Here is an 11,123-nt window from a genome sequence, read left to right on the forward strand (position 1 = left end):
GTTCATGTCCCAGATTTTCTGTGACTCATTTGGATTACAACTTGTTTGTGAGGGAGTGTTTGGGTTTGAAGAGAAAGAAGTTTGCTGATGGCTGGAGGGACAATATGACTCAGACCTCAGTTCATGGACCTACTCTCATCATGCCAAGCTGAGCTGAACTGTTTGGCCCTGAAAGTTTCCTCTGATCAGGCTTTCATTTGTATTTTTTTTAAATTTATCTCCACTTACTTTGGTGATATGAGAGTCATAAAAGTAATTGCAAGGACCTTATGGGCAGATAACAAGATATCAATAGCATAGAGATTGACACATTATCTTATTGTGTGGTTACCTGCCATGAGGAAAAAAATTGCCCTAATTCTGTAATCAACCTATTTACTCTGCAGGCAAGATGAAGCTGAACAGTGGATTGGCTCGGCCATTACACTGGAGCCTCCTCCTCCTCTGTATAGTAAGTTTCTGCAGCCAGCCAGTGTCCACTGGCAACCAAAGCTCCCAAGGACAGACAGGTAGGTCTAAGACCCAGCCACACCAGCCACACATCCCGAGGGACTCATTATGGCTGCCGGTCACCACAATGTTCTGGTCCCATAAGAAAAGCGATATGTGTTGCTCTAATAATATGACTGTCTGGTAAAGTGTGTTGTTTAAGCAACAGGATCACGAAACACTCCCTCCTCCTCATTAACATCAGGCTGGAGAATGTGGTCTTTATTTTTCAGAGTCCTTTTGTTTAATAGATAATGTTCACACAGGAATATTCATGTCAAGAAGTTTTAAGATTTGATTTGCCATGTACTCTGACTGTTGACAGTCGATTGATTGAATGCAATCAATGCTGCATAATGCTACATGACATGCTGTATACATCCCACTCCTGCACCACCACATAAGAGACAGATGGGGCACTTTGTTTTCTGACAGTGCCACTGCAGCAATCTCTCACGGATGACTTGAATATAAAACCTGAAATCTGTCAAGTGCTCATTACAGCAAAAATGCTTTTTCTTTGTTGTGAATAATTACATGTTTCATTTTTTGAGTCCTGTTTTGGTTGTAGTCTGACTGGAAACACCACTTTAATTATAAATTAACCTTTCAGTCCAGCAGATGTTGTAGCAAATTAAGGTAATGCTTAAGTGACAGTGGTATGCATGAGTTTTTCTCTTCATCTTTTTACTTCTACTCTGGTGCACCTCTTCAATTGGACGCTCAATTTAAGTGTATCAGCGTGAATCAATATCACCAGTAGAGTAATAATAATGGAAAACAATATCCAGTTGCTTTATTTGTCGCACAGACTATGCACATATTTCTGTTCATGCACAATGTGTAACTGATCATTACTGAAGTGCTGCTGGCATGTTTTGACATCTTCAGCTGAGGATGAGCTCTCCGCCTGCTTTTCAGTGCAACCATATCATCTTCTTGACCATGACATGAGTGCTGCTGCCTTTTATCCACTTGGTGGTGCTGTAGCTCCAGAAACATAAGAATTAGCTCTGGCTTGGCTTACTTGGTCTTCTAAAGCAGCGTAATGGACAGGACTATTCTATATATTTAACTTTAACACCTGGTAAAGTCAGACAATAGCTGCAATGTCACACTATCATCGGCAGATATCAGACTTAAGCTGCCTGATCTACCTCTATCTCCCTGTTAAAGTCAGTATGAAAACTTCTTATCCCCTCCTCCGAACGCTCTCTGTCAGGGTCATTGCAGGAGAGGACAGGGACCTGCGAAGTGGTTGCTGCTCATCGCTGCTGCAATAAGAACAAGATTGAAGAACGCTCTCAAACAGTCAAGTGTTCCTGCTTCCCAGGACAGGTGGCAGGGACAACAAGGGCTCTGCCCTCTTGTGTTGAAGGTAATGATACTGAAATAGTCTATAGTCTATAGCCATATATTTGAACTGGAAATATCCTGACATGAATATATTATTTGTCAAAGTAGAGATGTGAAAGGTCAGAGGAGTCAATTTCATGAGAGCCCCGGATACAGGAGGCTGTCAAGGACCGGAGAGGATGACATGTGATTGAAATGTTTTTCCAAACAACTCCTTTTGAAGTCCTTTTGTCTGAAGTGACCTTCCGCTGTGGTGTGTTTGCTGCAGCATCCATTGTGCGTCAAAAGTGGTGGTGTAAAATGGAGCCGTGTCTGGAGGGGGAGCAGTGCCGAGTTCTCCCTGACCTCACCGGCTGGTCCTGCATCTCCGGGAACAAAGTCAAGACCACTAAGGTGAGGACAGGCTCTGTGCTAGGCTGAGATACAGCGGTACCAAACAGGCAATATAAGACAACATGACCAGGCCGTAGTTTAAGACATATATGTAAAAGATATTTAAATACAGCCATATGTTAAATCTCTTCCCTTTTCATTGCATTCCTCATATGTGAAGAGGGAATGACAGATTTGTACGCGCTCATCGTAAAGCTTTATTTTAGTAAGCCCTGCTTTGATGTTGAAAGATTCCACAATCAGGCATAATCACCACTCCCATTGGCCATATCAACACTATTGCTCTCCACCAGGCACAGTGGGCTCAGCAAGCCTAATTCCATAATCTGGTGAATGATGGGGCCAAGAGGACAAACATGAAATAAGCTGTAAACTATCTAATACTGAGCACTAAAACCCATGTAATTAAATCGGACGGCCAATGGATGAACCACTGCATTTAGAAATGTTGACAATCTGCACTTTCTCATACGTTGCCTTTTGTTGGAATGAAACAAATCTATTCTGTATGTGAGATTCCTGGGAGAATCTTTTCACAGTGAATGGAGGAGCAAGTGAACACTGGCAGCATGCAGCTGCTCGTCACAAAAATACTGAAATTTCACAGTGGTCAACAGTAATTAGTTGTGTGGCCCATCAGATTACACAATAGAATAATAGAATAAAACAGCAGAGAATACAATTGATAAGACAATAGAATTAAGCATTTTCAGTAACTATAAAGTGCCATACAAACCTTAGTTTTAACTTGTGTAAACTACATTGAAATCAGTGGTATGGCTTCCTGATAAATGTATGATAGAAACGAACGAAACCATTCACTGCTGTGGAATTGTGTAGATTCACTGTTGTTGTTTTTAGGTGGCGCGGTAGCGAGAGACACACTGCTCCACACTGCTCCTAATCACTACAAGCCTGCCCTGGCCTGCAGCAGTCACCTTAGCTAACACTGGACTCTGAGGACAGTGAACGCCCCGCCAGCCCTTTGCATGGAACAGAGAACAATGTCGATTCGATTGGATATCTCCTCTCTGCTCAGTAAACCCAAGGAACGCGTACCTGGCCACCAGTGTTTTTTATTTCCTTTGCACACTATTTTCTGAGGGGTTTAATTACATGAAGTGGAATGTCTATTAGCAATTGACTTGCGCTAAAATGACACAACAACTGGAACTTGAGGCTGAGGGGCAGATCCAAACATGCAGCCCCTGTAGTCTGTGCCACAGTGATAGATATGCTGGGCACGTTGAGATGCACTCAGTCAAAGTTTGGACGGGCATACTGGCAGACACTTAAAAAGAGATTTTTGTGGATTTTCAGGACGTAGAATGTGAATCCAGTCAGTGGCTTGTGACTTTCTCCACAGATCAGAGCAGAAGACCACAAATGCTGAGAAATTTATGTTATGTAGCATTTGAAGACAGCGCTGTCCTGTGGAGTTTTTTAAAGAGGTCAGATCCCCTCGGACTATTCCTTACCACAAAGAGGCACACGCGCACACACACACACACAGACACACATACACACACACACACACACACAGAGTGCTTTTCGTTGGTTGGACAGGCCACCACCTGCAAGGCTGCGATGGCATGCACACAAACATGAAACTCTGATGCAAAACAAGGACTGTTTGAAATGCTAATCACGGGGAGAAAGGGGAGAGAAAAGAGAAGAGGAGCTTCTTCACTGCCGAGAGTATTTACATCATGCTTTTGTTTGTCTCTCTAAACTGAGTGCTCCTGTGGAGAGGACTCCGGTTATAGTAATGATGGGAAACATTGGAGATTCTCTGCCTCGAAGCAAATCGTAGCCGCTAACAGAACAGGATGTTTACCGTTATTACCACTTCATCAGTTGTCCTCTTTATATGAATAATATTCTTTCTAGACCCACCCTGATTGCTACTCTTTTATCTCTTGAGTTCAGCCAGACATTTTGCATTTTACCTTTGCAATGAAGAGGCGTTTTATAATAACACAAATACAGAGGCTGCAAATCATCCCATCTGAAGCATCACACTTGTATGAATGCCACATACTGTGTTAGTTGAAAGCAGTTGAATTCTAAGCAGTTTGCTCAACATTTATTTATTTATCGCAATTATTCATTAGGATTGTTTTGGTGGTGACAACACCATTCACTGAGATGTCATGCAGTTTGTAGCAAGTTATTCAAGGCCATGTTTTATGTAAACATTAAATGTAATTCAGAGTTGTTATTTAATGTTAACAACACTGTGAATGTAGTCAAAAGGTAAAACCACTTGACTTTAGGGTTCACATGATGATATTCCAATGTTTTGGGCATTTCAATCAATACTGAGAACTTAAATAACCACTCCCCTAATCAGTGACATCATCAAAGTCTGTAGAATAGAGTTCCATACCATTGTTAATGAATGGTAGACCCCCTTTGTGGATTAATTGAATGCTTATTATACAACATATTGTTCCAGTAAACAATGTGATTCTGTTCAAGCACTTTGTAAGTAGTAGCATCTCCGTCATTCTTATACTCGTAGTGTACAAACCCATCAAAGGCAGTTGACCGCAGTAGCTATTATTAAAAAAACCTTCATCTGAGAAGAGTGTGTAGCATGATTTGTTAGCAACACTGTTTACAAAAGGCCTAATGTGTGTTTAATATGATGAGCCCACTTTAAAGTATAGTAAATAAATAGTTTGAAATATAAAGGTGTGACACACTAACCAGTTCATAAACCACTTGTATTCAGTATTTATTTCCAAACTTGGGACCAAATGCATCATTGCAAATTCAGATTTTTATTCAGATGATTCCATCTTTTGCTATTCCACAGTTATACTTAGTAAAGCTCTTGAGAACTTGTGGCTTTTGATATTGAACAGTCTCAACTGAAGCTTGTTTTGAATGCAGCCAAAATAATGTTAATGATGTTTACCAACTCTGGGAAGAGTTAACTTCTTAAGGCAAGTGGATTTAGCCAACAGATTGTTACAGATAGGGCCTACTTGGGGACTTTTTGATTATTGACTGTTTATCTTTTCAGACGCGAATGAAGAAAATTTTTTTTTTTTTTTTAAAGTTTGAATTGAAGTCAGATCTCACATATCATTGAAAGTTATATTGATAGTGATACAGATTGTTCATCTCTGTCCAAATGATAGTCTCGGCCCCTGGTACACATGTTCATTGGACCATTCTGAAAAGCTTCTCTATCTTCTATTCATGCTCTCATATTATACAGAAATGCAAAGCTTGTTACAGTTGAAGGTCTCAAGTTTCCCAGAACCGGACAAGAAAGCCTTGGAGAGATCAGAAATTCAAGGAGCTGCATTTCCTCACTGACTTATAAGTTTCTGTTAGAGCTACAGAAAATTAATCCATCAGGAATTATCAATACTTTGAACAATGAGATTTGAGATTTTTTAAATTGCTATTTCAAATAAATATGTATATACAGTATGTATATTGTACTGTAATGGTCTTCTATTGTCTGTAACTTAAAGTGCTGCTACCTTCTTGGCCATATTTCACTAGAAATAAGAGATTTTTTGTGTTTCTACAGGACTAACCTGAATAAAGGTTAAATGAAATATAACAAAATCCTTTATACCTCAGTAAGATTTATGTCATACTTACAGCACTCAACCACACATTTGTGCCCATATCCCTAAAATTACCATCAGCGCTCACACAGCTTCTTTTCCTAATTGATTTTCAAAGGAGCTGGTATGATATTACGGATTAGGTGACTTTCAGTTGTGCCTTAAAAGATTCATATGTACTGAGGCAGGTTGTTTCAAAGCCTAGAGACCTTAAGCACAGATGCTTGATCACCTTTTGTCTTTAATACAAACTTCAGAACAGTCAAATGAGCTTTATCTGTTGAAGACTGAGATAAAAACTGTATTCTATAACTCTACTATGAACCTGGGAAAATATGAAAACAAATAATAATATGCTATATTCAAAATTAAACCAGCCCACATAAAGTAGCTAAGAGAGGAGTTGTAAGATCTCTCCTCTTAGTTGTTGGATTCTGAACTTACAAGAAAGAGATTTACAGCTGAGGCAAGAAAACAGGGAATTGCAACAGTTAATACAAGATGGAGTAAAGGCATGAATGTATCCAAAGCAGAAATAGAATCAGATAGAAGTTACCTCATGTTAGACGTATTTTTTTCAAAGGGTATGAACAAGGTTTGAACAATTCTTTGAACTGGATTCTCTAATTCAAAGCAGAATCAAAAATGACTTCCAAATTTCTGGAGGCTTATTTGATATTAGTTACCAGGTTGTAGGTAGCAGGGCAAATGTCTTTTGTCTTTTAACGGACTAGTAGTTCATGTTCCCTAATAGAAAATAAACTATCCAGGGGCACATGAAAAACACAATTGAAATTCAGTTTTACTCCCCTTTAACAACTTTTAGAGATGACACTTGTAATAAAAAAATGCAAACATGCTGAACACAATTTTCTCTCTCTCTCTATTTCTCTCTCTTGTGTGTGTGTGTGTGCGTGTGTGTGTCCGTGCGCGTGTGTGTGTTTGTGTGTGTGTGTGTGTGAACTAAATTAGCCTTCTTTTACTGCAGGCAACTATATAGGCTACTCAGAGCAATAGACTGAATGCAATTTGGTCATGGCTCAAGGGTTTGATCTATTTGCCTTGTCATTATGCCTACTATCTGGAATAGAGATTACATTTTGCGTAATTAAAACAGAGAGCGGAACAATTACAGTTTAATGAACAAACATTAATTGGACAATATTAATGTTATCAGGTCTATATGATGTATTCATATGCATTCATACTGTAGTTCCATGCCTCATGGCTGTGTGTAAAAGTAATGAAATTGACAGTATTATGCGTATGAGTTATATTGTCAATACTGATGCATTGAGAATTATTGCAAGCATGTCCGTCTTACCAAATGTATTCATTTTCTATTCATCATTTAATCTTTTTTTTTCTCTTTTTCTCTAAAACAAGTAAAACACATGATGTGTGACCCTGGAAGATCTCTCTTTGTCAATGCTGTCCTCACCCAAGGGATAAAAAAATGCTAATGTAGTGAGATAATTTCACTCGTTTCATTTTTTTTTTTCTTGAAACAGATGGCGTTATCTTGAAAAAAAAAGTGCAAAGACTGAATACAGTAGAGATACAGTGGAGTGATTTGTCGTATTCTGCCTTGTTTCATATTGAGACTTTACAGAAAATTCCTGAACCAACTGAAACTGCACTGGAAACAAGTGGGATTATCTCACCTAATTGGCAGTTGTCATTTTCAGGCAGAAATGAAACCAAATGGCTTGTTAAGATGGACATTTTCGCATTCCCTTGCTGAAAAATCAACAGCAGCAATGTTTTAATTTCATTTGTTTCAGATAGATAAAATCATTACGGTTCAACAGCTAGGCCGTCACACCACTAAGGCTTAATTTTAATATCTCATCTCAAGGAGAGTTTGGAGAAGAGACTTACTCATTAAGGTTTTTTTCATGCATAGAGATTATTCAAAATCAAATTTGAAAGTTAACTTTTCCAAGAATGCATCTCTGCATAAATCTGCATTTTGATCAGCAACCTGTTTTTATTCCGTCTTAAAATGACAATAAAAACTGAAACTCATCCTTCCCTTTGCAGAATGTCCCCCTTGTTTTAGGGGAAAAAAGAAGAAAGACAAAATTGTAAACTCAAGACTAGAACACTATGTCTCTTGGACTCTCAGAGTATGTGCCCTTACAAAACGCTGTTCAGCACGGGCCATGTACCCAACCTTCAGATTAGGGCAGCCTAATTTCCTAAACTATTTTTAAAGTGTCTTGTATGGGTAATTGTGATTTACTGTCAGACTCCATTAAAGTCAAGCGGAGTGGTGCGGCCAGAGTGGCGAGGAGAAAATAACCTACAGCAAGACGCCACAGTCAGGGAGAAGGATTGGACAAGACTCAGGCACTGCTCATTTCACGTCCTCCGCTTCAACAGATGACACTCACATTCTGTCATAGTCTCCTATGAAAACAAAATGCAGAACTGTGGTGCTTGAGTAATAACCACACTATCATCCATATCTAAATAAATGTTAAAGAATTGGATGTAGAAGTCTTTTCAGTCCCTCCAAAAAACATTGTGTTTTGATTGTTGGGAATATTGGAAGCCAAACTTGTAGCCCAACTTGCAGTCAAACTTGTAAGCATTTGTTAGTAACATTAGTCGTTTTTCAGAGACTTTGGTTTTCAGCCCCATTGACGGCCTGAACAAATTGTTTCAAAAGTCTGCTTCCAATATATCAATAACAGGAACACAAAGTCCAAATGTTTTTTGTTGGGACTGGAAGCACTTCTGTTCAGCTTCTCAAATAAAAAAAAACTATTGTGCCAAACCTATTTTTGCATACCTGTGGTTATTGTGTACAATACACAATAGTGGGACAAAATGCAGGAAAAGCTTATCTTTAAGTCAATGCGGTCCCACAAAGAGATAAATCCTCTCTCCATTTAAAAAAAAACAAAAAAACAAAAACTCAAGTATTCATCTCTCTCTATTCAACAATTATTTAATCTGCCTGTATCTTCTGCAATTTCAGGGAAGGATTCAATCTTATATGTTTCCTTTCCTTCATTTAGCTGATGCTCTTATCCAGAGTGACAATGTTTCATCCAAGAATCACTGAATTACTCACTCGTCGACTTCCGCAAGGTCAGTGAGCCAGCCCACAACATATGGCTAACACACACTTGCCACGTTCATTTTCAAGCAATCATATCAGGTTCACAGCAGGTCACACCTTATTCAATTAACACGCCTGGAAATTAAACTTTTGTAGTATTTTGTCTTTATGATGAACGATGATTCTATTACAAAAACCATTTATAGCCTCCTGATTGAATTTACTCTCTCAAATTTGCCAGCATGAAAATGTCTAAAATTTCCCCGCAAAACTCAAACGTCAGTTGAGTGCCACAATATTGCTCTGACATAACTTGATATAAGCCAATGCAACAGACACTGTGCTGATGTCATTGTAAATCTGTCTATGTTTGCTTTGTGTGATCAAGTTATTATTCCTTTGTGAGGTCCTAATGGCATGAAAGGCCTGGTGTTCTCTGCATGAATCATTTAGATGAAAGCCTGAGGAGGAGGGGGGAAGGAGCATGAGGCACCTGATGTCAACTTTAATTAGAATCCAGTTTGGGCTGCGTTACCTTGACTTTGAAATCCCAGAATCCCGCAGGGGCAGTGGAGACAGTTCTTGGTTAGAGGATGTGATTAGACTTGGTAATCTTGGCAATTGCTTGATGCAATAGAAAAGAATGGCAAACGCTCGCTAATCACTTTTACCTTGCTTTGTGGTTGGTGTGTACTGTGAGTCTGCACAGTTTACCGTTAGTTGTGTACCACTTGTATCCTGTGTAGACGCAGTGTTCACTGTCCACACCAGTTACGCAATTCATTTTATACACTGCTACTAAAATGGAAACTGAAGTACAGATCTTCAGTCAAGCAGATAATAATCAGTGTGTGGGGATTTTCTCATGATAGGAGTTATTTCACACCCAACACCCCCTATCATCATATTCTGTTCCTTCACGAGTTGCACCTTGAAATTCATAGAAACGGAGCAGTGGCTTCCAAGTGTGGAGCATGGAGCATGACTAGACTGTCTGAGTGTTTTGAATGAAATGTGTCTTTAGAACAGACCCGTGGGAGCCTCAATTCCCATGACGTCCCCGGTGCGTCATAAAAGAAGTCAGGGCACATCACCATCACTTGTGTCTTATTTCTCACTGTTCTGTAGTCTGATGTGAGACATCAGAGCCTGCAGGAGCAGCCCAGAGAGCCACTCTGAAGACTGACAGAATATGAGATGCTGCCGCTGCCATCTTGCACGCATTACTGGCATTTAGCAATCCCATGTTGGACAGGAAACATTATTTCAAATACATGCTCAGATTGTGATAGCCCGGAGCAAATAAACCAAGGCTTATACAGTGCATGCATTTTCATATCATTTGGTGGTCCTTTCACACAGCCTGCTACTGCTGTCCGGGACAAGCTGTTGTAATTTCACAACCATGGACATTGGGTGGTGCGATGCAATTCGGCATCTGTGTTTGTGCTGCATGATGCCCAACGCTGATAGAGACAACAGACAACACAGAAGGGGGAACCACTCAAAACATGCCATTGAGGAGGTCTGCTGATTAAAAACACATTCTGCACTGTTGATTTAGATAGGTTATTGATCCCTAACACCACATCTGCATTTACAATAAGATGTACCTAATTTGACACCTAGTCCAAGGTGTAACATCTCTATAAAATCACAAACAACATATTCAAAGGTCATTTTTTCTTTTGAGATTAATTATGATTAAAGCTGCAGTTTGTGTACTACACCATCAAGCTACATTGGGATTCATGACTATTACCATAGAGCACTGGGAACAGAAACTGTGAGGGCAGTGGAAATGATACACTTAATTACAGGAACAATGACTTTAATGAGATTTAAGCACATATCAATGGATGGCTTCTTATATACAGTATTGTTTGAATGATTTGACACAAATAAGGCATTTCAAGGAATAAAAACAACCTACTGGTATCACATTTTTGGCGAATCAACTGTTTTCAGGGTAGCTGACACGTTACCAAATTTGATTGGTAAAGCCATTTAAGAGGTGAGCAAAGGCATACAAATACCATACAAACAAATGGCAAAATGTACAGTATCAAGACACACAAGTTGTATTAGCAAAATGTCTCCCTCCAACGGTCAGAACACATCATTGTGGAGTAGATCTACATCTTCTACTTAATATATATCCTCGAACTAATCAAACTTTGGCTGTGTTGGGTTATGTGGATAAGAACAGGGAAGATCAATACTGC

General features: G+C 39.3%; 1 protein-coding gene across 1 annotated transcript; it reads left to right on the forward strand.

Annotated features, from left to right (window-relative positions):
• Nucleotides 1-391: 391 nt before the first annotated feature.
• On the forward strand, nucleotides 392-2,265 carry LOC139650633 (chemokine-like protein TAFA-2). The gene is made up of 3 exons (XM_071527359.1): nucleotides 392-509; nucleotides 1,712-1,867; nucleotides 2,114-2,265. The coding sequence occupies exons 1-3, from the start codon at nucleotides 392-394 to the stop codon at nucleotides 2,263-2,265; spliced, it is 426 nt and encodes a 141-aa protein (XP_071383460.1).
• The last annotated feature ends 8,858 nt before the right edge of the window (nucleotides 2,266-11,123 follow it).

The sequence above is a fragment of the Centroberyx affinis genome, unplaced genomic scaffold (assembly GCF_046629955.1).
Source record: "Centroberyx affinis isolate AG114_WGS23_722 - 3 ecotype Tasmania unplaced genomic scaffold, CSIRO-AGI_Caff_v1 ptg001521l_1, whole genome shotgun sequence".
Taxonomy (NCBI): domain Eukaryota; kingdom Metazoa; phylum Chordata; class Actinopteri; order Beryciformes; family Berycidae; genus Centroberyx; species Centroberyx affinis.